We start from the raw sequence: 26,754 nt of genomic DNA, 5'->3' as shown, positions 1-26,754 counted from the left end.
GATTTTTAGCACTTGATATATTTTTCATATTACCAATGCAATTGGAATGAAAACATTGAATTGTAACCAAACCTGCATAGAAATGAACTGAGTTTAGGAAATTATTTCAGAACAAATGGAGCAAGTCTACTATTCTTCTGCCATCATCTAATTATACTTTATAATATGGCAATGCTATGGTTAAGGGCATCAATATTTAGTTATTAAAATAATAGCAGCAAACTTACATGTATTTATTATATCAAACTTAGCAAAAAAATGCTTGTTATCTAACAATATGAGACATGCTTCAATACTTACACAATATATATATATATATTTATTATCATAGGTAATTTACACAGTACAACAGGATATAAATTTATGTATATAACAACTTCTCAAAAATAACCATCAGATGCATGTAAATATATAACAAAGCAATTAATAAATGTCTTTGATAATGGCCCAGTTGCCCTCAAATTATGAATCAATTTAAGGTGCTTCTAGTAAATTTGTAGATTAACCTTCACAGTGTATTTCACAACCACTTTTTCAACAAATATGAGAAGCAATCCACAAATCAATCAAAGGGTTCCTTAAAATTCACTTGAATTAGACTTCTGCAAAAATATATCCAGACACAACTGTACAAGCATTACTGAGAACATTTCCCAACACATATACAACCAGCTGCCAAATTCCACAACATTAAGAAAAGAAAGTCCTAGCAGTAAAATCATAGACCACAGGAAATGATATGTATCATTACTTGTTTACATAAAAAGTATAAGAACTTTGCAATTGTTATGGCAAGACTGTTGAGATGTGCTCTTCAGAACAAATCTGTATGAAATATTTGCATAGCCAGCATGTACGCAGGCAAATCAAGAGTTTTATAAAAGTGATGTAGCAAAATATACTATTTCCGATACAATACAGAAGACCAAAAGAATACCTTATCATGTCATCCAACAAGTTAAATTATCACAATGTTCATGAAAATGATGAAATGCTGCCCTTAAAAAGATATGACAACTGTTGCAATAAAAATAGAGAATAAATCTTTGGCAGAAATCAGAGATAGCCTGATTAAACTAATTATTTACACTGTTGACTCTCTGTTCTCCCCCTGCATTATGCCTTGCAGGGAAAAGAACAAAAAATATACGCAGAGTTGAAAATCCTTCAAACTGAAAATATGACCAAGGGATTGACTGTTGGTGAAAATAGTCATTCACTGCCCCTTGGATGGTAAATAATTTTTCCAAAGGTGAAAACAAAGGACCCAAAGTTCCCTTTTCAGTCATGCCCAGAATGCTAATTAATGCATTCCATTTGTAATCAAAATTAATACCGACATTTTCTTTTCATCTCTCAACAGTAAAAACAAACAGGCACCAATTGCACACAGTGAGAGTTTTACTCAAAGAAAATTCTTCCACTGTTCATAAGAATTGTACTTTGAAAGGCAATCTTATGCCATTCGAGATACATAGAAAAATATTAAAAAAGAAGCCACCTTATTGATCACAAAGAAATGTTGTTTGAGGATTTACTCATTAAACTGAAATTTACCTTGTGGAATATTTCTGTAAAGAATACAGTAACTCAAGTGTGCAAAAGAAAAGTAAGGGACACCAGTGGTTACAAATCCGGCCCAGGCAGTCATGTTCTTAGACATTTAGCTAATTGGCTGTACAGGTTTTAAAAGCAAATGGTTATGTGCACAAAATGTATCAAAAATTAAAATAGGTCACTCCAATCAAGTTAATATATCTGTACATATATAATTACAATCTCAGATAATTATATGATATATATAAATATTATTTTACAGGTAACAGATGGAATAGCAGAATATTAGTCGCCATTATTCCCAGGTCATCCTTGAGGGAATACAGCAGTACGGCGACCAACAAGCTTGTATATTAATATTAATTAAAGTAAAGAAATTAAGTTAATTAAAGCAATAAAGCTTCAGTTGAGGGCTTCATACACTAAACGATTCCTGGTAATGGAACCTTACAGCCTCCTGAGTGTAGCAACATTCAAAGAGGAACTTTTAACCTTCCTAGAAGGCAGGACGGAGAGGGGGGCAAACGAACTATCGCCATCAGTAGGGGCACCAAGTTCCTGGAAATTACAACAAATGCGACTTTAAGAAACCATACTCATAAAATATATTGAAACAATTTGCCTACCAAATCTCGGCTTATTTTAATGAAAAATGGTCTCTTACCTTATTATATAACAGTACTAATCATATGATACAACATGCACCTTCAAATTAACAAAAATAAATAAATTAATATAATAAATATTAATTAACAATTAATTAATTAATTAATTAATAAGTAAATTTTAAATTCTGCAATTCCATTTGTCAAGATTTCATATTCAAATTGTCAGTGAAAATTCAGAGCACAAAGTCTTTTCAATCTTATATTAACAATGACAACTATGTCTAAAGGTGTAAAGATACATCAATTTAATATTTTAACTGAGATGAAATAATATCCTTCAATTTTTAACTTGTTGTGACTGAGCAAAAATATTTAAGGGATACACACACATCTATAAAAATACCATATAATTTGGAGGAGAAATGGGTGACCAAGAATTGAAAAGTAGAAGATGCTTGAAAAAATGAGGTAGCATTTTAACAGTAAAAAATGTTTCAAGTGACTGATCTTGAAAAACAGGCATAGGTAAGACAAATGGCATAAAGGAAGTCCACAGATCAGTTATTTTACAATGAAAGGTGATCTTAAAATATTTAACAAGAGACAATGAAAGAGTAAAATACCATGAAATGCATTTTATGGATGACCTTTAAAATTGCTACAGAAGCTTTCATTTTTGTCTCCCTAACATTCCACCACAAAATCACTACTGCAGTGACACACAAAGAGATGGTCAACAAGCCAAATAATATAATATGAATGAACCTTAATAAAAAATATAAAAACATTAGATCAGGAATGAAAATATGACACTTTGCTTTTCCACATAGAATTTTAGGTCTAGCTCTGTATATTACAACCCCAACCCTTCAGGCAAAACATCTGTGAAGAAGTTACGCTGTAAAGAAACCTAGGTCACAATGTGAAAAGAATTCTATGTGGAAAAGTAAAGTGTCTTCTTTAATCATGAAGGATTTCCACCATGTTACACCTGGAATTGTAATTTATTAAGTGCACCAGCAACGCAACCAAGGTTAGTCTTTACGGGAAATTAACCATCAAATACTGAGTGGCATCAACGAACATTACTTCAACAGCCAATGCCTCTCTCTCAGTATCATACCCATGTATATACATGAATATCAAGTGCAAGGCTACTTCTTCAGCCGGGTGTATCGCGGGAGCAGCTGCGAAGCAAGTATGGACTGAAAGAGAGCTGCACGAATGGTATGTGAAGAGAGACTCAATCTCCCATTCCTTATTCTAGACCTGTAGTTGTTACGCTATAACGAAACCCAGGTTGTAATATAAAAAAATTCTACAAGGAAATACAAAATGTCTTCTTCCATCATGAAGGATTTCCACTATGTTACACCTGAAACTGTGTCATTTAGTCAGGAATGAAAAGAAGTTGGAGTGTGAAATCTCACCGTAAGATTATTACAGCTAGCCAGTCTCATCTGACCCAACTGCGATGAAGGTGATTGGAGGTTTGTAGTGGAGCTGTTGAATGGACTCATCATAGTGGACACAGCACGCTTCAATTTATTGGGAGTTTTGTTGAAGCTGAAGGCACGGCCCACCTTCATCCTAGTGCGCGATGCAAACCTGCAAGAATAGTTTTGAACTTGATGGATCCACAAGAAATCACTGCTTCATGATGAACCAAGTCAAGTTAGAGGCACATTAACAATTCCAAGAATAATTGCTTTTCAAATTAGTTTCTGTTGAACCATTTTCAGCATACATGTGGTCAGGCCTAATTGTAAATCATGAAACATTGAAATTCAAGACCTTATGAAATAACAAAATAAAAAAGTCACCCATTGAAAAGTACAAGCATGATGTAAGACTCCCGCTTATGTACACCTTGCCTGATGCTACTCATAGAACACACATGCGTTCAGGTCTGCAAACCACCAACAACTTCACATGACTGCTTGCTTACAGCTTGAGCATACATGGCTGTCTATGCCTGAGCTGGCTATGCCTCGAGGTTTGGCAGCACAGTAAAATCTCATTCTCTTCTTCAAAATATACTACTTGCTGTTTCAGTAGAAGCATATTATTTTATCCCTGATTTTTTTCACTCAGCCAGTGAGTTAGTCAGATGTACACCTTCCTTCCCAAAGTCCACCCTTAACTGACAATTGTCCAAAAATAAATCAGCTATATAAGATCGCAAAGTTAGGTAATAAATGCATCTTCTTCCAAATAATTTGTGTCGAAAAAGAAATATCAAAATTAGGCATCATATTTTTGCAACAGGACACGCAGCACAGAAAAATTGGCAGCTAAAATACCCAGCATCATTCTTTTTTAAATTTTCATGTGGCGATGGTTTTTTTTCAAAATTTGATTTGATTTGATCCAAATTTGATCCAAATCTGTTCTTTCAACATATCTTAAATACTGAAAGCAATCCTTTCTTACTGTTAAAGTTGTTAATCCTCATTCTGTTCTCATTTATTTAGTGTTTGATCATAAACTAAATATATTTATACATTCATTCCATTTTGAATTCAGTAGTAGTTATTTTCATTTTCTAACCAAGACAAATTAATATTTTCAGTCATGATTAATATAGCCGAGTGACATGCGATTTCATTTTAAAATGACTTATTTCAGTCCACGAAAAATGTATTTTTAATTCTGTCCATGTATCTAAGTGTATTTAGGGTAATATTCAAAAATAATGAATAATTCTAAATACTCATATGCATATACATACATGTACTCTATGTCGGCCAGCTCATGACCTCTCCATTAATTACTCTAATGGTCAGATTTCATTATGAAGCAATTATAATGCATATAAAAAATAAAGCAATCATGTTCAACAAAAACTGCTGCATGTGGAGAAATTCAATCAACCTGGAGGGTGATTTTAAATTATCCACATATGCATGCCGGTCTTCACTCACCAGACAGAAACATTTGAAACCATTATGAATAACACTACAAAGTGTGGTACAATTCATCACAAAAGTCTCTAAATATTGCCAATAACATTAAAAATGTAATTATTGATTTTGAGGTGTTTCAATGAAGCATTCTCAAGCATAGGTTCTTGTAATTAAAGCATCATAATGTTTTAAGGCCAGGAATGTTGGTTTTTCTGTAAAAGTTTCCAGCAATTTAAAATGCCCAGATGACAAAAAAATCCATCCAAACATTTCTACATCTACTTAATACCCTGCAAGCCACCGCAAGGGCATGTGGTGGGGGTGTTAGGGCACCACCCGTAGTTAAGAAAAAAAACTGCATGCAAAAGCCACAAATTTATACAGACGACAAACAAAACATGGTATACATTCATTCAAAAACCCTTAAACCCCACACACATGCAAACATACTAACTACCAACTAACATACACATGCACCTACAAATATACCTGATATCTTTGCAAGGTTTAATTTTGTTCCAACTTGTAAATTAAATGTTTTTCATAATTCTAAAGTGACTTCAGTTTCTTACTATTATGATTTCTGATTGTTCGGGAAAAGAATGAGTATTTGAATAAATCTGTGCTGGGATCTATCTCCCTTATTTTATCTTTTTGGACTGATCTACCAAAGTAGTCTGGGGCAATTATAATTCCTTTAGTGCCATCGTTAAACTCATTTTTCTGAACCTTTCTAAAAGTCAAAGTATTGCTTGCTCTCTTTGTACATCAAGTGGCTCCCAGCCTAAATCCCCTAAGAGACCTGCCACACTTTTCTTCATATTATAACAATATTTAACAGATCAGGCAAATTTTCTCTGGACTTTATCTAATCCTTTTTGCCAAATTTTCTCCAAAGGGTCCCAAATATTGGCGGCATATTTTAAATGAGGTCAAACCAGAGCGAAATAATCCTCCTCTCTTTAACTTTCTCATTATATTTCCCCACCACCTGTTTAATGAAGCAGAGTTTTATTAAAGTGGATCCGCATATTGCCCTGATATGTGCTCCCCATGAAAGGCATGGTGTTAGAACTACCCCCAAATATTTAATTTGATTGGCCCTTGTTAGCACAGATAGAACCCTCTATTTCATAGTTAATGTCCTGCTCACTACTTCCTTTGTTCCAAAATTTCAAAGCTGCACATTTGTTTATATTAAACATAAATCCCCATTCCTTGTACCGATCTGAGATTGTGTCTACGTCTCTAGAGAGTAGCTCGCGATCTCGTTAGCTCCTTATTTCCTCATTTTCTAGGTTAGGGATTCCAATATAATTCAGAGTACACTTCAATGCAAGGTTACCTCCTTGAATTTCTACTGAATTTTCCTGAAAATGAATTTCCAAGGAAGACACTACCAAGACCAAGGAAGACTGTCTGGTTCCATGACATGTCAATGCTGATGAGGTGTACAGAACGCACCACCCACTTAAAATCATGGTATCTTGAATATCTCAAGGTCAGGGATTTTACTTGAATCTTGGATCAATAGATTGAACAGGATTCCATTTAATCCTCCAATTCTGACCCCATCCCTACCTCCATAGTGCAATGTTGATGATTATGATTTTTCTCCTAGGAAAAAATGCTTATTTTCTTTTTCTCATAGGAAAAATGAAATATTTTTCTTTTCTCTGCCGAGCAAATAGTACATTAAATTGAAAATCATTGAATTCTTTTGAAATAAATAGTTCATAAAAACTGACTTACTTGAATGCTTTACCAAGCGTTCCAACAGCCACATCACTTGTATTTATTTCTAAATGATGAGGGTCCAAAGAGGTCAAAAAGTTCTCCTGAAAAAAGATGTATTTACCAGTAAAGTATTGACAAATAAAATACCTAGTATACTAAATAGCAAGAGACAAGAATGGTTGGGGTACATACTACTTCATGAATATTTGCTGTCATTACTCTGTACATTCAATAATAATGCTTTTTAAACTCTATTGCACAGGCCTTGGGCCCACATCAATAAAATCCGAATATAAGTTAAGGTTGATGGAAGGGAGGAGTATAATAGTAAATCCCCTTCATTTCCTTACATTTTTAGACTACAACCATGTCATACATTGCCTTTATTTAAAATCCAGACAATGCTGATACTGAAGGAAATAATGAAGCTCAATATTATACTGGCTTGTAACAAAAAGTATTCATTTTTAAAATGTGGAAAGCTTAATGAGAGAATGTGAGCCCAGATGCAAGTTAACAATCTGGATATCATCAATAAAGGTAAATTAAGCCTGCCTAAAGTTATGAAGCAGAGCTAAGTGTCAAATGAAATGCATATAAAAATTTGTACCAGTGGATGGGAATAAAAGGGACTCACAGCATCTGCTTGACATACAGTGTTGGCCAATTGCCTGCACAACGTTCTTAGGAATGTTCCCTTCTGAGGCTCATCCTCAACAATTGTGAATGAATAAAGACGTTCCTTCATCTCTTGGTTACTCCGACAAATGAGTGCAAAAACATTACGGCAGTCTGCTGGTGGAATAATAAAGATAAAGTCATAATTAAGTAATTGCACTCATGATAACAATTGTAGTGTCAAATGATACAGCACACTTGTGTGCAAATCTCACCTTCTGTTTCTTTGATGTCAATTACTTTTTTTACACTCGACAGTGGAATGAGCTTTATATGTTTGTATGGTTTAACATGATTCAACCTAATGGAATGAAGGCTGTTTGTGCTGGGACTCTTCATAGATCCAAAAGCCTTTGACCTCTTCTTACAAACCTTGATCACAAATAGGAGAGTACAAATATTAATAAATCGGACACACATTGGCATCTTCTGCCATTATCATATACAGAGTGCATAAGAAATTGTTTAATGCTCTATATTCAACTTTTTCACCTGAAAGGGTTCACTATGATTAAATCCACTTTTTTAGCTATAACTAAATGGATTTTTTTTCACCTTTTAATCTATACAATTATTCAAAACCCAATCACATAACAACAAAAGATATTAAAAATACAAGCAAATTTAATCAATGGTACACCTTTCAACGCAGATTCCATACGTAAAAAAACTCACAAAACCAAAGTTATGCCCAATACAATGTTAACACAATACTTACCCCCCCATCAGTTTGATATCTTATACCTTTAACAGTCACTGATCATTTATGCCATAATTGCCAATGAAATTTAACAGTGGAAGCTTTCAAGTTAGCATACAAATTCAAGTACTTAACCACTCGGTCAACCAAGCTATTTGTTAATGACTTCCAGATATTTATGAATTGAGAGTAGTTTGGTATAAGGAGAATTCACGGTTCTAACAGTAGTATAGCATTTATCTTGGGATGAAAATTCAAAACCCACCGGTATCCTTATGGTATAGACCATAAGCACCCTCTTGACTTCACACCCATGCAACAGTTATCAGTCGACTTAAGCAATATAGATGTTTAAAATACCATCTACATATGTCTTATCCCTGAATCACCCTGTTAAGTGGCTTTGAAAATGGGAAAATAAAAGGAAAATTGCTAAATATATAAATTAAACAGACTAAACATGTCCATATACTTGCCTCCAGAATATCGGAAAACAAAAAGAAGACCAGCTGATCACCCTTCCCACTCAGACCATCACTTAGTTCCACCACTTCACACCGCTTAACAAAGTTCCGATGGGATGACACCAAATGAGGCTGTAAGGAAAGAGAGGACAGCCATTACAACAACAGGGAACCAAACTAAAATGACACATCATTGCCATTTATTTTCAATACTCTTATAGATAGTGCAAAGAGGAACAATCATATACTTTAGCAACAGGTACAATCATTCATAATGGCATTATAGTATAATAAATATTGGAAAAATTAAAGAGAATGCAAAAAAATATTTTTTTATTGACTTCGAGGCATTCTATACGGGTGGTTCTTGGGATCCTAAGAGGATGAAGAGAAAGGAAAATGATTACTTAAAGGTTGATCAGGTTAGGTTCAGAAAGGGGAGATTCAAGCATGATGCCATAGTAGCAATTAGGTCACTAAAAGAGAGGAACATAGAATACTATGGATGACATCCTACTAGAACATAGGATGTCTATGTATGTTCCGTCGATTTCAAAAAAGGGTTTGACAAAGTAAGTAGAGCAGAATTATGAATGATTGCAGTAGATTGGAGGACAAGGAGGCTTAACCTGTATAAGTCCCAAGACAGCTCAGGTACAAGGGTCGATTAGAGAGTCCATATGGGCAGTGTGGGGAGGAGGAGTAAGACAGTTTCCCCTGTGCTGTTCAACATAGTATATGTGGGGGAAATGGTTACAGAGGCATCAGAAGAACAGGAGATAGGAATGAAAGTTGGTGGGGAATTCATAAAATCAGTTAGGATTGTGGATGATAAAGCTTTAGTTTGTCAGTCAGCCAAAGGGTTACATGTATTAATAATCTCATTAGAAAGTCAGTGTGATAAATATGAGATGAGAATAAATGTAAAAAAACAACAAATTTTTAAGAAAAAGGAAGGCTAGGTTTTACATTTAAATAGGGGGCAGAAACTAGAAGAGGAGCAGCAGTTTATATATCTTAGCACTGTTTTAGACAAAGATGGTAAAGTAGAAAGGATATCACAAGTAGCTTCCACAAGGAGGAGAGAGTTGAAAACAGCCATTGAGTAACGATGTTAAGAAAAGATAGGTAGTAAAATCTTTAATAAGGAGTATGGTTTTGTAAGACATGGATCCTTGGCTCTTGAACAAGATGAGGTATAGATTGAACTTAGAGATGTGGTTCTGGAGAAGGATGGAAAAGGTAAAATGGATGGAAAGGAAAACAAATGAGGAATAGCTGGGTAAGGTGGGGGAGATGATAGGCTGTTAACAGAAATCCAAAGGAGCCATGAAAATTGGATGGATAACATTCTGATAGACAATAGGATGCAAGACTAAGATAGAGGGGAGAATATAAGAAAAACAAGGAAAGAGGAGAAATAGGATATAATGTTTAGCAGAGGTAAGGGAGGTAGCATGCAATCAGAATAGAAGAACTGTAAAACATGTTGTGGGGTGTCAGATTGTCTAGTTAAACAAAACTAATAAATGTATCGAATTAAGTCTGTGTCCATTCAAAACCTACCATAAAATGTAGGCTACGAAAAAATAATAATGTCCTTTTCCTTTTAGGCTGTACAAGCACAGAAATAGATAATTCACCACAGATATTCTCAAAAATTCATCTACACATGACGGCAAACTTTCACAAGGAGGAATTTGATGACAGGGATGCTCAGTAAGGATGTCAAGAATATACAACGATAGGCAGAAAAGTAATGCTCACATGCTTGTAGAGTGCAAACAAAAACAAATACCAAGATCAGACAAAGAGCACAATTTTTAAGTTTCAAAGTCATACATTTATTTTCCAACAGAGTCACCGTTAAGGCTAACACATTTCTCCTAATAGGCAACAAGTTTTTTCATTGCATCACTGAAAAACTCTTCTGACTTTTCTCAAATCCAGGACTTGACGGCTGCCTTCACCTCATCGCCCAAGATGTAATGATTACCCTTGAGGTGTCTTGTGAGTTGAGGAAAAATATGAAAATCGCAAGGTGCAAGATTGGGGGAACAAGGAGGGCGTGGAATCGGTTCAAATTTCAGGTTTTGCAGAGCCTCTCAAGTTGCTCGCAAGGTGTATGACCAGCCTACTCCGCAGTTGTTGCTGCAAATTTGATGATGCCATAATCATTCCCCATGTCTTCCTATTCTTAAGATTTGGGTCTCTCGGACCACTACCTAGTCTTCAACATGAAAGAATGGCTAACAGGAAGGAAATTTTATTCAAGCATAGATGCGATTGTATAAATATGCCTATTTTGCAGAGCTTTAATTATTTGCAGAGACATTATTTGGATGGGACTGACAAACTGGAGCAATCTTAGGCAAAATGAATGAGACTGAAAGGAGACAGCTGAGGAGTGAAAATGGTTTTGACTGTAGTTTTGCAGCATATTTGACCTGGTGACATCTCCAGAATAGCAATTGGTTTCCCACTGAATCATGCCTTACCACCTGTGTTATTTTTAATTTTTTTTCTTTAGGGGCAATCAACAGCTGATAAAACAATTTTTCCTTTTTTAGGTACATAATAAATGAATCATTAGTTAGGCTGTTTGAGTGGATAAGTAATGGAGCTCAGATATTTGAATTCACTTTTATATTATTATAAAGTATTTATCATTTAAGGTAAATTTTGGATGGATACAAATTTAACACCACTACATTTCTTAGCCTTGCCGTACAAGACACAACATGACACCCCAAAATACATTTAGCTGTTCTCCATACTTGAATACTCTCCATCTCCCGGCATCCTGTCCACCATGTCTATTCTAGAAGTTAGGTGGAAGAATGGACTATCTATTCTCTCTCTCGCCCCAATAAAAGCTCTTCTATAATTATAAATATTTTTTCCTTTTCTTCGTACTACCTCTCTTTCTAATGTCCCCCATCTATCACAGCTAACAGCACCAACTGCAACCACCGTTCCTGCCTTCTCTGGATTTCTATAAGCAATACTCTTTCCTCCCCCATCATGACTAGCACCTGGCCCAAATTAAGTTCATTTCATCTTAATTACACCTTAATTTTCAAGAGTTTTATGAAAAACATGCTTTACTAATTTTTTAAAACTAAATGCTAGACATTTTCTGATATTCCAAGCAAAAATCTTCATTTCTAATTTTTCTAATGAGTGCTCCAAATATGAATAAGAACAATTTAGTGAAAAAACTCTCATCACTATGTATACCACTGGTAGCAATGAAGTAATACCTACTCGTACTAATAGTTTCAGCTTTTTGTATGGCAGCACACGAGGGGAATGGTCAACATGATCTGATCTCAACTAAAAGGGACACAATTCTCATCAAGAACTCTTGATTCCCATAACTTATTCCTGATTAGTACATCTAATGCTAGGCTCTAAAAAATTTGTTCCTACTCTATTTTTCACCAAATTTTCAAAGAAATTGAGCAATTTCCAACTTTTTGCCTATAATTCCCACCTGAATGACTAACTGACATAATGATGTAATTTTAAAATAAAACTTTTTTTCAAGTAGCCATCAAGAGACCTCAGCCCTTATTACAGACTTTCTTCTATCATTTTCTCTGGACAAACAAAATTTATAATGGCATGGATAAAATTTTGTAGTACCCCATTTCAATTTATTGCTGGACACTTTTACTTGACATTTTTGAGAGGTAAAAAACTTGCCTAAGTATTTGCTTCTAGATACTTTACTCATGGAATGTGTCTTGCTTATCTGCAAGACAGTAGTTCTAGGAATGTAAACAATGCTTGATAGACCAGAAAGGCTACCTCATGAAGTATGAATTCCTAAGCAGACTTATGTTTCATGTAAGTACAGTGTTCAATTAGTTGTAAAACATGCCATGATATATTAGCCTACAGATAGAATGAATTAGTTGTCTCTGGCATAACTTTATGGAATTTGCATAGCATAATGAAATGAAATTACGGACTTTGTAATCCCACGCACTTTATGTAGAAACATGACCCAGGTTTCAACAATGAACATCATCATCAGGTGGTCCACACAGAAGTAAACTTGGTTTATATAAATCTTGATTGTGGCAGGGAGGGGGTTGGTCAGAGAGGGAAGGTAAAGTAGAGTGAAGTGGGCAAAAAGGTTAAAATGTATCTGTGAGGAAAAGAGAATTACATCTTTCGGTGTCAACCGTTGACTTGGAAGTGGTAGGTATAAGAGTGGGAGGGATACAAAATTTCATTGGGAAGTTCATCCTTGCAATGGAAGCATTTCAAAATTTCAAACTGCTCCATAGCATCGAGCCTTTGACCTTTAATTTTCTAAGTCATTTTTGTGGTAATTCTCGATTAGGTGATTCAGAAAGAGGGATGTTTATGTTCTCATTTTTTACGCATAATTAGTATTCTTTTATCCTTTCTTTAAATTTTCGTTTGTAATCTTAACTATCTAGATAACCTTTATTGGTATGCAGAGTGATACATATACAATATGATATTACAATAGCTGGTGTTGATGGAGGCACTGAATTCCTTCCTTTCTCTTTTTAAAATCTAACCTTACAAAAAGAAGATTTCATATGACTATTGTCTCCATGAAGCCATTGGCAACAGTTTTGGTGTAGTGAAAAGTTACTGAAAGTTACCCTAAGCCCTAAAGTCAACTATTCAAGAACACAAGTAAATCAAGTAAATACTGTCAAAACAGTGTGACTTTAGATAAATTTCCTGCAACAATATATAAATATTTACCAAAATGTATTCAGTGTATTTTTGTAAAATTTCTGTTCTTACCATAATTACAAAGAATTACTCATTTCATTCGACACACAATGTGCCTCAGCTAATGATCAAATTTATCCAATCTAGCATTACACATTCAGTACCTCACGTTAAGTTTTTTACCCTGAAATTTTTAAAAATACATATACACCTCATTAAGAAAAATGTTTAATGTTTCATTATCTATATTATTTAGGCTTTAACAAAAACTTTTAACAAATTCTTAAAGAGTATTTAGTACGAAGAGTATTTTTTATGCCTAATATTATATTTCTTTTGCCTCTATAGGATTCATTTTATTCTTTATCCTACATTCTCAATCAACATAACTGCTTCGTAACTCCACCATTATTAATGATAAACTGTTATGTCATTTAGTCTTGTTTTATGCAAGGGTTATTAGCCTTCATCATTAGATAACTATTGTTTGCTCATTTTGACTGATGCCACAAGTGTGCTCATTGTCTACTCCCTTCCCTGTTAAAAACTTCTCCCCTGCCTTTTGATTCCAACTTACTCTCATTTCTTCTTCTCCTTAGATACAATTGGTCAATTTTTATTGTTTTCATACATCACTCACCATTGGTTTTACAATTAAGTGTTATTTTTTGTTATAATTATTTTATTACAAAAAATTCTTTCTACCCTTTGAGAAATGCAGGTACTCATTACATTATTAATGCAACACCTTAACTTCACAAATTAAGGGATGTTTATCCATTCCTGAGAATTACTTATCTGAAAACCTAGCCATGAAAAGAAAAAGCTGAGCCAGATTAGCTTCTAGGGCCATCCTCTCCTGGGAGGTGCACAGTCATTTGTGGTATTTGCCATCCCAGTTGGGGCAAGGGGATAGGTTATATGCTCGACCATCTGAGGTCTTGATTTTGTCTTCTGGTAGGTCTCAAATGGTCAAATTTATAAATAACTGTATTGGTAATTATTTGCAAATTATTCAATGTTTCCAGCAATAATTTATTTCAATTAATAAAATAAATAAATAATAAATTTAATTAAAAAACGATAAAAATTAGAACAAGGATAATAAGAAATTGTTAAATCATTTCAAAAGTTTTTAGGTACAGGGTCTGCACAAAAGGTATCGGGAATGGTTCCAAAAATCAAAATTTATTGCAGTTATCATTACAATTACTTAATAATCCTCAAAATACATTCCTCCTGCATCAAAACACTTAGTTCGACAGGTCTGCTACTCATCAAAAGCCCACTAAAAGTCTGTTTACGGAATACTGTTGAGAGCCTATGTTGTCGCTACTTCAACCGCCTCGATGGAGTTGAACAGATATCCTTTGAGCTCCCTTTTTATTGGCGGAAACAAGAAAAAGTCAGGTGGAGCCAGGTCGGGGCTCTAGGGGGGGTGAGGCAACATTGCCACACCGAATTTTGTCAGCAGATAAATTTCCACCCGCAAGAGTTTTTGTTCCTCGCTCAAGACTTTCAGCAACAGCTTCACACACACTTTCCTCATTGCAAGATCCTCTGTTACAATGGTATGGTTGGTTCCAACTGAAAGGCCAGTCTCCTCACTGATAAGGGTGATGGTTAAACACCTGCCAGAGTCCAAAACGTTTTTCACTTTGGCCACCTGAGCATCAGTTCGAGCGGTCGTCAAGCATCCGACAAGGTGCTAATCTTCCACGAGCTCCCACCCTTCCTTAAACATTTTGTGCCACTTAAAAACTCTTCCGCAGCTTAAGGCATCATCCCCATAAGTTTGTTTAATGAGTTAAAGGGTCTCTGATGCAGATTTCCCGAGTTTAATGCAAAACTTCACAGCGTAGTGTTGCTTGATGGTGCGCTCCATGCTGGCACAACGACACTACAAACAATCACATGTCACAAAAATCCACCTCCTGTCTCACCCGGAGGCAACAACTTAAGTGCGCCAGGGTGGTGGGGGACCCCTTAACCGAGCCGACCGGTCAGACCCCCATCACCACTCCGTTGAGGCGAACCAATCCCGATACCTATTGTACAGACCCTGTAATATTATTCACACATGAAATTTCCCAAAAAATTAAAACCATCAATTTTTAAATATTTTTTATTGATAAAATTTTATCAGCCTATCATTATTATTATACACCTTCCAATTACATATCCTTGAATACACTCCACACCATCATATTCCTTAAAAGTTTTTGAGGAGTTTTCAGAACAATCGGAGAGAAAAATTGTCAACATACATTTCCCTTTCTTAAAGGAGGGCCAACAATCTTTCCCTTTCTCTCTTCTATGTCACCTTTCATAGAGAATTGAATATTGAAAAACTGATACAGCTGATGGTAGTTTACTCGCCGTGGGAGCTGCAGCAACCACTTGTCTTGGTCAAAAAGGAGAAAGCAGTATAATAGTTTCTTGTGTTAAAAATTGCAAATTAAATTTTTCCCATCAAAAAGAGCCATATGTAGTTGGATGCTGTTCATCAGCAAAATTTGGCCACTAGGGAGAGACTTCGAGTCAACATATTATCTTCCTTGAGCTTTTATGGGCTCACTCTCTTTCTCTGCCCTCTCCATAGATGTTGTACTCCAAATATTTCCTTTACTTACATACTCTGTAATACAGGGTTAATATTATTACGATGTCTTGCATATATCTTCAAAACAGGATGCAAATTCCATCTTCAAGCTTCTTTCCGATGTCTTCTTTTACGTTTTTTCATGCAACATTTGCAGAATTTCCTTGTCAACATGCTCTCAATGCCTGAGTGCACAGAATTAAATTAGCTTTTAAGCCTTCTGATAAGTCAAATGCTGGTGATATATTTGTCTATTAAAATATCAATTGTGTTTACTCAAACAGATTTTTTCAAACATTTGTGAACAGCCTTCATGCCCAAGACCTACTCCAGAATTTCTCCTGCTCTCACTTAATCTAAGAGCATTTAGAGAAGCCTGAATGGTTGAGCTAGCATTACAGCTTCATTCTAATTTTGTACTATTAGTACAAATACTGATGTGAGGCAATTTTCTTCAACATAAGGTCATGCTCATCAATACAGAGTTATCTCGATGAGTAATTGTGCATATCCTTTATTTTCTTCAACTGATGACAAAATAACACATATTAAGAAGCACAACCACAAAAAAAATTCTCATTACTCAAGAAAGAAAATTCTGTGGAAAATTATCAGACAGCATTACCAATAGCAGTTGGTAGTTCATTGCCCCCAGCATTTAAAATACCAGCCCCTGAGAAGAAGAGAAAACAATGCAAGGTATACAAAAGTCTAGAATATTATAACTTGAGAAATATGGAATCGTGAAATAAAATGAGACAAACAATGAAAAAGTAAAAAAAGCAGTAATTACCTGATTTTGAGGAGCACCAACAATTGAAAAATTCTTTCTGCCAAAGTGTATCGAAGTAAAACATAACGCAGGATTAGTGAAAAGTGCTCAAAATGCAATGTCAATTGGAATGAGCACATTATATTTACTTATGCAAGGAAGAAGAAGATGACACTTGTCAAACTCTTTTCTCCTATGCGATGAAGCCCAGAAATGCAAAATGACACAATTTTCTTCTACCAGTAAATAATATTTTCCCAATGGATTAGTTGAAGATAACCAGCATACACACATTTTAAACAGGTACCCAATTAATTCAATAGGAATTTATTTTAATTGTAACGAAAAATAGTAAAAGCTACTATTCTTTATTTTATATCGCATAAGCCTCGTAAATGAAAACGTTTTTCAAGGCTCGGAATCAAGTCAATGGGTATTTTTTTTAAATTACAGATTAAAACATAAGAGCTTACATTCAGGCATACACAGTATGCCATTCTGAATCAGTGAAATTAATAGGTACATATTGCTATAGCTACAACCAGTCTGCCAGAGACGGCTCTAGCAGTGATGATGAATGCAAGACAGTTTTGAGTTTCAAGTTTTAAGTTTCCCTTAGCTTCTCCAGGCTGATAATTAACTAGCAGCATAAGCATTGCAAAACAATTTGGTTTCAGTAGTAAGAAGTTGAGATTGTTATTATCACATTACGTTGTTAATGTGTGCATGAAAATTTAATGTTCCACCTTCATTATATTTCCATGCAATTAAATATTTATTAGCTCCTGTTTTGTAAACAAGGCAAGTGAATTAGAATATTAAGCATAATTAATGGAAAGTTTTTACATTTTTAATTTTCAAGGGCAATTTTTTCAAATACTGGGGGGGGCGGCAGGCATTACTTTGGGAAGAATTCATATTGAGGCAAAAAAAATTCTTTGCATTTACACACAAAATCCAAAAATTTAACGTTGAAATAAATAAAGGTTTCCACTTCGGTTTTTTAAATATGACCATTTATATTCTCGGGATCCTTTGAAGTTGATGGTTTGAGTTTCTACTAAGAGAAAATTCATGATCACTGAACAAATACACTTAGTATTTTGGCACACAAAAAAAACTTTGTTTATTTATTCAGTGACAGGATCCTTTATTTAGTTTTTTACTATTCCCAAAGGTAGAGTTAGTAACGATTTTAAGCACAAATGATATCACAAGAGAATGCAGTGAAGCAGAATAATGTACAACAAAGGGGAGGAAGAGCTGAGAGACACATCCAAGTTAATGGCCAGCAAATCAAAGGCAACATTAAGTCACCGGAAGGACAAATTAAAAAGTGAAAATTTGCCATGGAAAAAATTCATAAAATGAGAAAATATTCCCAGATATTATTACTGTGAGGAATGGGGAAGGAGTCAACATGACAAATCATTACATGAGGGAGAGGTAGGAATGGGAGAGTAGGATGCTGTAATTTGCGAATTAAGCCTGATGAGGGAGGACTAGGGCTGCTGCATTCATTGACATTAACTTACCGGGCAGTGATCAATCTCGTTGAAGATGTCAAACATAACCATTTGTCCTTCAGTCTTTCGTTTATCTTCATTAATGAGAGTCATCACTTCTCGCACTGCAGAAAGGGCTTTTTCCAAAGCAGAATGATCTGGATTACTCTTGTTTGTATGCTTCAAAATATCTGAAAAGAAATGGAATGAGAGCTCATGAAATAATGACATACTAAGTGATGACCACAAATTGATTACACTATAAGATATGAGTTCCAATTTTCCCCTGAATTCTATTTCCCTATGGATCGAGCGGATATTAAACTTCCCTCATGATTAACATGTGGACAAGCAAGCCATCGCCAAAGAAGTTAGAGATGCCTTCAGTAGCTATCGCAAGTAATGCTGGTGGTATCCCATCTCTCAGATAATGAACGCTATTATAATAAATGTTTCAAATAAGGAGATCTCCTGCAGATACAAGCTAAATATTCTACATGCCTAGCAGTAATTTAACATAACATTTAGAAAGAAAGGTATGATAATCCCATCATCACTTGTCTTTATTAGAAGCAGCATATCACAAATGGCTTACTTCAACAACAAAATATAATTCAATGGATTTTTGCATATTCCTCAGCTATCATTAGGTATTATGTGCAAAACAATTAGGTATCTATCCAGAGAATGATTCAACACATGATTTGCAATGATAACATAACACCTACTTATCTTTTTCAGTAGATACATAAAATATTCCAAATATTAATAATAAATGTATCTTCTATGAACAACTCTGTATCGCAGTATTCCATCATTGATGAAATACAACAACAATAAAAAATTACTCTTTCTGGTGAAAAGTTTATGCATGCAAGGAAGATTTTATGAAAGTGACCTTAATATCATTAAACAAGACATAATTTTAGAAATGATAGAAGGTCTCACACTTTAAACACAATTGGCCCTTACTTTCTAAACAACACACATTTCATTATTAAGCTAAGTACGATACAGGGGTCATTCAATAATTCCTTAGAAAATCCTAAAGATGGCACTCATAGAACCAGAATAGGTTTGCTTTTAGTGAGCCTCATCTCTCACTACACAGCTGTTTCAGCTATATCCATCATGTGGTTTCATTTTCATAGTAATGAAACAAACTTGATTTAATTAGAAAAATGAAAAAAATGAGTTCTGTGAAGTGATTGAACATTTCTATCTATAAGGATTACTAGCAAAAGGGAGAAACGATTAGTGGAGAGTATTGTACGTCATTATTGCATTGGATGAGCATAGAAATCAAGAGAAACCATATTCATTTAGCGAAGGAAAAAATTCTCTTTCATCAATGCAGGAGTGCACACCTGTGTAGTTTCAATTGTGAAAATTATAGAATTTAAGTTCAAGTTATTACAATACCAACCAGAGTTGGCCCCCAGTGACTTTTTTTTAATTTCCAATTTTGAAAAAATGGCTTTGTGGAATACGATTCACATTGAATGAGTAGGTCATACAGATTTCTACTTGCAGGACCTTCAGAAATACAACTTTTGGATGGTTGGAAAAATTTGGGGAAACACCAAAAAATTAAAATCTATATTAAAAAATTAAAATCTATATTTGTTTTTCTATTTTATACTAAGGAGTTATTGAATGAATCACATTGGTCATGATATTCCTTTATAACTACACACTACAACTGGTTTTTTCAACAAAAATCAAATATCATTTGAAATCATTTGTATCTTTTTATCCAAGGAAGTATCTTTTAGATTCATTTTTCCATAATTTTACCATTGGATTGTCTTCTTATTTACGGACAATTTTAATTTTAGTCTTCCACCAAACATACTAAATCAATAACCAAAAGTACGAACAATGATTTTTTAATTGGTTGAGATTGGGACCTGAAGAAATTGATGCGCTAACAAGGGATGCATGCTACTAAGGAACGTCCTAAAAAGTTCACTGTATTTGTGAAAGCTAAATTGATCATCAAAAACCAACATTAGAAGCAAACAAAACTCCACAGGAGGGTAGTATTTCAAATCAGCTATTATAACTCTAATTATATAACAAAGAAGTAAAATCTTACTCCACGTGAAATGGCAATGAGCTAGTCATTGACAAAATACCAAAATCTTCAAATGTTCAAAACTGCGCCACGTAACCAAACAACAACCTAATTCGAACGAAAATTTTTGCTTGTTTTAACAGGTTTAATTTGGTTTGTCGTAGTCCATAGAATATACAGAAATCAATTTCCTTAATAAAAGCAGCTGAATGAGTACATTTGGGTTACCTCTTCACAATGAATGGTTATGCTTAATCAACTTCACTGGATACTTGGCAAAGCTTGATGCTTCAGAATTGCACGATTATTGTGTAACTTATCATGAAGCAGAAGTTACATTTCAATGCAAGCACTTATGCAAATGGTTCAGAATGTAAACAGCCTTATTTTAGATGATGATGGAGTAAGCAAATGGTCAATTATTTGATCAAATCATTCCAGGATATCCCTAACAACACCTGCAAAATGCAGTTTATTTTGCTGAAGTAGGTGATACTATTAACAATTTCTGACCTCTCTTCCCTTTCTCTACAGTTTAGTATCTTACTCCACTGGTCACATTTTTCCCCACCCATATTCTTCAAATGGATATCACTGATAAATGATATTGCAGCATTTATTGCAAAATCAAGACAATCTGCTGACAAATTTTAGGGTTCATCACTTTAGATCGTTTCATTGCTTGATCATACTCTCTCTCCAGCATGCTAATATATTGTGTCACTCACTTGGTACTTTCTTGGACATTCATCAATTGTTTATCAGATAAAACTTTATTATTGGAGATGGATAGGTGTGTTAAGAAGTTGAACTTATATGATGGGAATCCTGGTTTATAATAACTGCAACAGAATGGTCCATCATGATTATGACATTATGTAACACAATTAAATAAGAAGTTACCATTTAAAGAATAACATGCTTCTTCATAAAAACAAATTGCTGTTGGAAGAAATTCAAAGAAGGCAGAATGGATGGAAGTCATACAGAGAGACAATGAGATGCTGAAGATGGTAATAGAGGGGAGAAAGTTGGGAAAGTGAGACTGTTTGAGGAAAAGAATTGAAATTTAAGATGAAACGATGAGGCAGTGTGTGCAGAGCTAAAAAATGAATTATTTCAATGAGTAATATGGGATTTAAAAACACATTGTCATCAAAGTCATGGACTTAAGAATGCAGTAGTGTGTAGTGCTTCAGTCCACCAAAAGCCAACCATATACACTACAGCATCAATCCCTAGCTCAATACTTTCTCTCCCATTTCTTACATACAGTTACTTACACACTTGAATTATTTAATTATCTTGATTAATCTCATTTCCTATTTTCCAGTAAATTTGGGCTAGACAAGGGTATAAATAGTCTTTAAGACTTAGCAGCAAATGGCCTTGTGTTTGGGAATGATTTCAAACCCAAAAACCTCTGTCTTTTCAAGTATTTCTCTTTTAACTTAATCAATGAAAATCATATAGATACACACATAAACTACAGAAAGTGAAAAAATAGCAATAAAACAATTATTTCAAGATTTTTTAACGAAGACTACTAAGTAAAAAATTTGTTGCCGCGGAATGATGATCTTTTGTCCCCCATCATTTTTATAATATTAGTTTTCATTTCTTCACTTTTTTTATGTTATCCAGATCCCAACTTATTATACATAATTCCAATAAGGTTTAGATTAAACTTAACCAGACTGGCATAGGGAATAAAGGAAATTTAAGCATAGTGATCCTACTTCATCATTATGTAAAGAAATATTTAAAAATAAATACCATTTAATAGAAGACTAATGCTGGGCAACCTTTGAACAGGCCGGATGAGCAATTCCTGTAAACTCTGACGACCACATTCTGGCTTTGTTTGGCAAACTTTTAGGAAGGCGTGAAAGCGAGGTTTTGTTTCATCACACTTGCACAACATTTCTTTCATGTTTTCAAAAAAATTAACATATGGAGGGTAAGCCTTTAGGAGATCTGGAGCCTGTAATACAAAAAGGGAAATAACACATGAGAAAGGTTAGCATTCTCATATCTCAATTTGATTAAATTTTCATGCATGGGTAAGTTACTTCAATGAAAGTATCAATCATGTTCATTTGAAGAAAAGTACTTCAAAATACATAAAAATGAAATTGCAATTTTTACCAAATAATTGCACTATGTTGATCAATTAAAAATTAAGATTTTAGATTGTAGTTGCCATTAACAGTAAAAGAATGTTTTAGAGAAATGACCCAACTGTCAAAGAGCTCTGGCATTATCATAAGTTTCTTAGTTAAACTATCCCTTCAGTTGTTGCTGATGGTGTTCCTCAAAGATCCATTCAGAGCCCCTTCATTTTTGGGTATACTTTAACAACCTTCCCTCTAATTTAATGATGGTACTCTGTTCATATAGATGACACAACACATCTATTTTCCACAAATATTTTCAAACATGAAGTTCAGAAAAACACTGACTCCATGTATAGCGTTGCAATGGCAACAACTATGTGCTCATTAACAACAATTAAGCAAATTTGACACAGTTTCACACTCTACAAGATATTCTTTTCTTTGATTCAATGTTTCATTATAGATTACCACCACGGAAACCAAAACTTGGGATTGTACATGCATGAATCTCTACCCTGGGGAAACCATCTCCAATAGTTAAGTTCCAAGCAACCCAGTTGCCATGTCATAGGCAAATTATGGTTTAAGAGCGGAGCATATTCAAAAACATACTACCAAATAATAGTTACTTTCATAGCAATGTGAGCATATATGTTTTTATTTAATTAATTATTTATAGTTGATTTTAAGAAAATAGATGTTTCATTTTCAAAAATGTCTCAATGAACATTAACCTTACATTGCATTAAAACAGAGAGTGAAACAATTGAGATTGAACCCTGTAAATTAACATACAATTTTAGTTTGAAAGTAATATATTTATACTTACATAATTCAAAATTGTCTTTCCAATGCTATAATCTTCTTTCCAATGGTTAGCTTTCCATATAAGTTCATCCAGCATTAGCTTATGAACCTCGTATATTGGGGGAAAATTACCAAAAATAATTTTCAACTCCGTATTATTAAGCAGTGGTTTGCCCGATTGCAATTCTTGTTCCAGTGGGCCTTTGAAAAGCTAGAAAAAAATCGTTGCCTTGTCAGTGAAATTAAAGCTGTGGGTGAAACAAGGGGAAAATTGGATATATACTGAAAAATATTGATACATAAATAAAATAATAACTGAAAACTATTAATAAATATGAATTTTGGGCAAACTTTTGAATGCTAAGTGTTAATTAAAAGAGAAAATGACCACATGTATCATTAACTGCCATCGCCTACATTAATGATGAAATTGTATGCACTTACAGTCATTATGGTGTGCAGGATGCTAACATAATTTGATTCTGTTTGAACCAATTCCATGAATACTTGCTGTCTGGGGCTTAAAGCCTTCCGAGGACTTTCAACAGCAACAAAATCTGTAATTGTAAAAAAATTAAATGCCAAAAAAGTCCAGTTTTAAAATGCATCACAGTAATGTTAAATGTATTTTACTTTTCATTAGCAAATGGGTTTTTATTCAAATAAGTATCCAAATTAGCTGATTCCAAGTAATATTCACAAGTGGGCAATACTTCAAAAAGCTTGCCTCTGAATACAAAGAAAGAAGCATCATTTTATAAGCAAGTCAAGAAGCAAATTTGCTGTAATTACTCTAAAATAATGTTATTATTTTATTTCTTATTCCCTATTTATCACCCAATACTTGAAATCTGCCAGCAACTTAGGAATATAATGCAAAATTGCCTACTTTTCCACGACTATATCCAAATTCTCAGACTAAAAATTCCCATCCCAACTTCTATATCATGGATTCTATGTCTTTGGAATACCTACCTTCATTGTGAGACAATTCTGGACTGGCAGTGCAATCGAGGAAAGAGCCTCCACTCATGCTGAGGAGGGCAGGGTCGCTGACGGAGGACCGCCGCTTCCGACCACCCTCCCCCGAAGCAGCATCAACTGAACTGAGAGGCGTAAGAACAGGTGGGGAGGTGAAACCTTCTGGGACCGTGGGTGCTAGTCGAGAAACCACATCCCGTAAGCGCTTCCTCTTCCTCAGCCTTGATGAGAGTGTGTTGCTAGGTGTTGATTCTGGTAATGCAGCAGATGCCGTGGGACTGCTGACTGACTCAAGGTACTGAAATAGAGTCAAGTGATATGGAAGTCATGCAGTCATAGCCATATTGAGCTAAACCTACCCATGAACTTATAACTTGAGCTGAAGCAGAAGATAGGTACTTACGAACTATATTTAAAAAGGTGGGTACATGGATCAAACTATTGCATATTGACCCTTCGTTATAAATGCAAATTTAGCTTAGGGTATTACTGCATATGTTTTATCAAACTTAAAGAAACCTTTAATTTCAAATAATTATACATGTTAGAAGAGAAATTCTTACACATTAAATTAATGCACACAATACTTGCCCAGGTCATTGTTGGATGCAGGGAGTCCAATTTATTTGGGAATCTTGGCCATTACTTAAGAAGTTCATATTGCATGGTGATTTCTCATATTTCAACAGTTAACATAAGGTAAATTATAAGGTAGCCTATATCACCAAAACATTAGCATAGCATTTAATGACTCTTGATGGAGTCAAATTTGACTTTGGGAATTCCAAAAAAAAGCAAATATGTTATATTAATAGTAATAATTTTATTTGCCCAAGGATTGGTATTCAATTCAATATAGGGCATATATTTTTTAAAAAAATAGGAGTTCAGAGCATTCATACACAGTGAATAGAATGTGCATTTTTATCATATACATATAGGTCATCTACAAAGCACATACAAGTCATATTATATCATTCACAAATTCAAACACTCTTTAACAATTTTTCTCAGATAGGAAGTCTTTTATTTGTCTTTTGAACCAAGATTTGTACTCCTGCGGTGATTTATTATACAGGTTCAGTCCCATTTACTTTGGTCCTAGGCTTGCAGCTTTGGTTCCAAAGTATATGATATGAAGGTTTGACTGGTTTTGGCATGGTGACTGTGGTAGGGAAAATTTGGTTGGAAGTCTGACAAATGTTGTTCCATGTATGTTACCGTGACTAGAAAGCATGCGGAGGGAAATGGTAGTAGCCCAAGATCTTGAAAGATAAGGCGCACAGTTTTAATTGGAGGCTTAGATGCAATGATGCAAATAGCCTTCTTTTGAAGTTTAAATAACTTGGGGGAGAGGGGATGAGCCCAAAAGAATGATACCATATGTAAAATAGGAGTATACAGGCCTTAGTAAAGCATTAGTAGCATATCTTTGCTTGGCGTTTTCTTCAAAGTTCTTAGGAGGAATTTAACTTCCTTTCTTAACTAAAACTTCCTGAAAGTGTTTATATGGGTCTCCCATGTCAACTTTGAGTCCAAATAGATGCCAAGAAATTTTGCAGATGTGATAAATTCTTTATTTTGGCTAATTGCTCATGTTGGAGGGTTGGGTTTGAATGGATTGAGAGAAAAATATATTACCTTGAATTTTTCATTGTGCAGTTTTCGATTATTTTTACTTGTGGTAAATTGCCAGCTGCAATTCTGATGTACTCTTTAATGACAATTCACTTATTAGGGAAACAGGAACTATTTTGTATAATCAGCAATTAAAATTAGAATAACCCCATTTACTCTGGTTAAAACTGAGAGCAGTTCATTAATTTACATTTATTAAAGTACTGGGCAAGGAACTGAGCCCCGAGGCACTCCTATGGATTTGGATTTGCCTTTGGTAATGTATTCAAAACCACTGACTGTTATAATGACTGTATCCTCACTATCTTTTAGAAAGATGAATGGATCCACAGCATGGTACCATCTTATTCCAGAGCACTGCAACTTTTTAACAATAATGCCATGATCCATTGCATCAAAGGCTTTAGTTAGCTCTAAGAAAAGGCCAGTTATCTCATCCTCACTATCAAAAGGGGTCAAAATTAAGTTTTCAGCCTCTCCAGCAGCAAATGGAGGAAAAGTATAATGCAGCATAAAATGTTCACGTCCATCCCCTACAATGTCGTCCACAATTTGCTCAGCTAGTAAAGTACCAAGAACAGTAACAACTAATACCTTAGCATTAACACTTGTAAATAAAGCAGAACTGTGAGTTGTGGATAGCATGTCAATCTCAACTTCTATCTAGCATATTTCATCATACTTATGACCATCTATTTTTGCACTTTTCTTTCCAATCATTTCACGCACTAAGGATCTTTCAAATTTTTTAACTGTATAAGTAATTAGCTTTTTGTCTTTTCCAGCCTCTTTGAGAGTATTCAATATATTATCTCTAACTGCTTCTCAAGCTTGAACTCGCTCTTGTTTAACACTTTTTGAATATGCTTCTTCAAAGTCTTTA

The 26,754-nt window shown here is 34.5% G+C and overlaps 1 protein-coding gene across 1 annotated transcript in view; it reads right to left on the bottom strand.

The window, feature by feature from the left end:
* Nucleotides 1–339: 339 nt before the first annotated feature.
* pbl (epithelial cell transforming 2 pebble) overlaps nucleotides 340–26,754 on the bottom strand; it is a 51,780-nt gene continuing 25,365 nt past the window's right edge. Inside the window, exons 8-18 of the mRNA XM_071596025.1 lie at nucleotides 24,228–24,531; nucleotides 23,697–23,809; nucleotides 23,275–23,463; nucleotides 22,105–22,312; nucleotides 18,282–18,442; nucleotides 8,663–8,782; nucleotides 7,702–7,858; nucleotides 7,446–7,603; nucleotides 6,824–6,909; nucleotides 3,596–3,773; nucleotides 340–2,115 (exon numbers count right to left, since the gene is read on the bottom strand). Of these exons, the coding sequence (XP_071452126.1) occupies nucleotides 2,005–2,115; nucleotides 3,596–3,773; nucleotides 6,824–6,909; nucleotides 7,446–7,603; nucleotides 7,702–7,858; nucleotides 8,663–8,782; nucleotides 18,282–18,442; nucleotides 22,105–22,312; nucleotides 23,275–23,463; nucleotides 23,697–23,809; nucleotides 24,228–24,531 (1,785 nt within the window). The 3' untranslated portion in view covers nucleotides 340–2,004. The remainder of the gene's footprint in view (nucleotides 2,116–3,595; nucleotides 3,774–6,823; nucleotides 6,910–7,445; nucleotides 7,604–7,701; nucleotides 7,859–8,662; nucleotides 8,783–18,281; nucleotides 18,443–22,104; nucleotides 22,313–23,274; nucleotides 23,464–23,696; nucleotides 23,810–24,227; nucleotides 24,532–26,754) is intronic.

The sequence above is a fragment of the Hetaerina americana genome, unplaced genomic scaffold, assembly GCF_022747635.1.
Source record: "Hetaerina americana unplaced genomic scaffold, ioHetAmer1.1.p SCAF_73, whole genome shotgun sequence".
Classification (NCBI taxonomy): Eukaryota; Metazoa; Arthropoda; class Insecta; order Odonata; family Calopterygidae; genus Hetaerina; species Hetaerina americana.
Note: the sequence above shows the minus strand (reverse complement) of the source record. Positions and strands in the feature narration are given on the sequence as shown.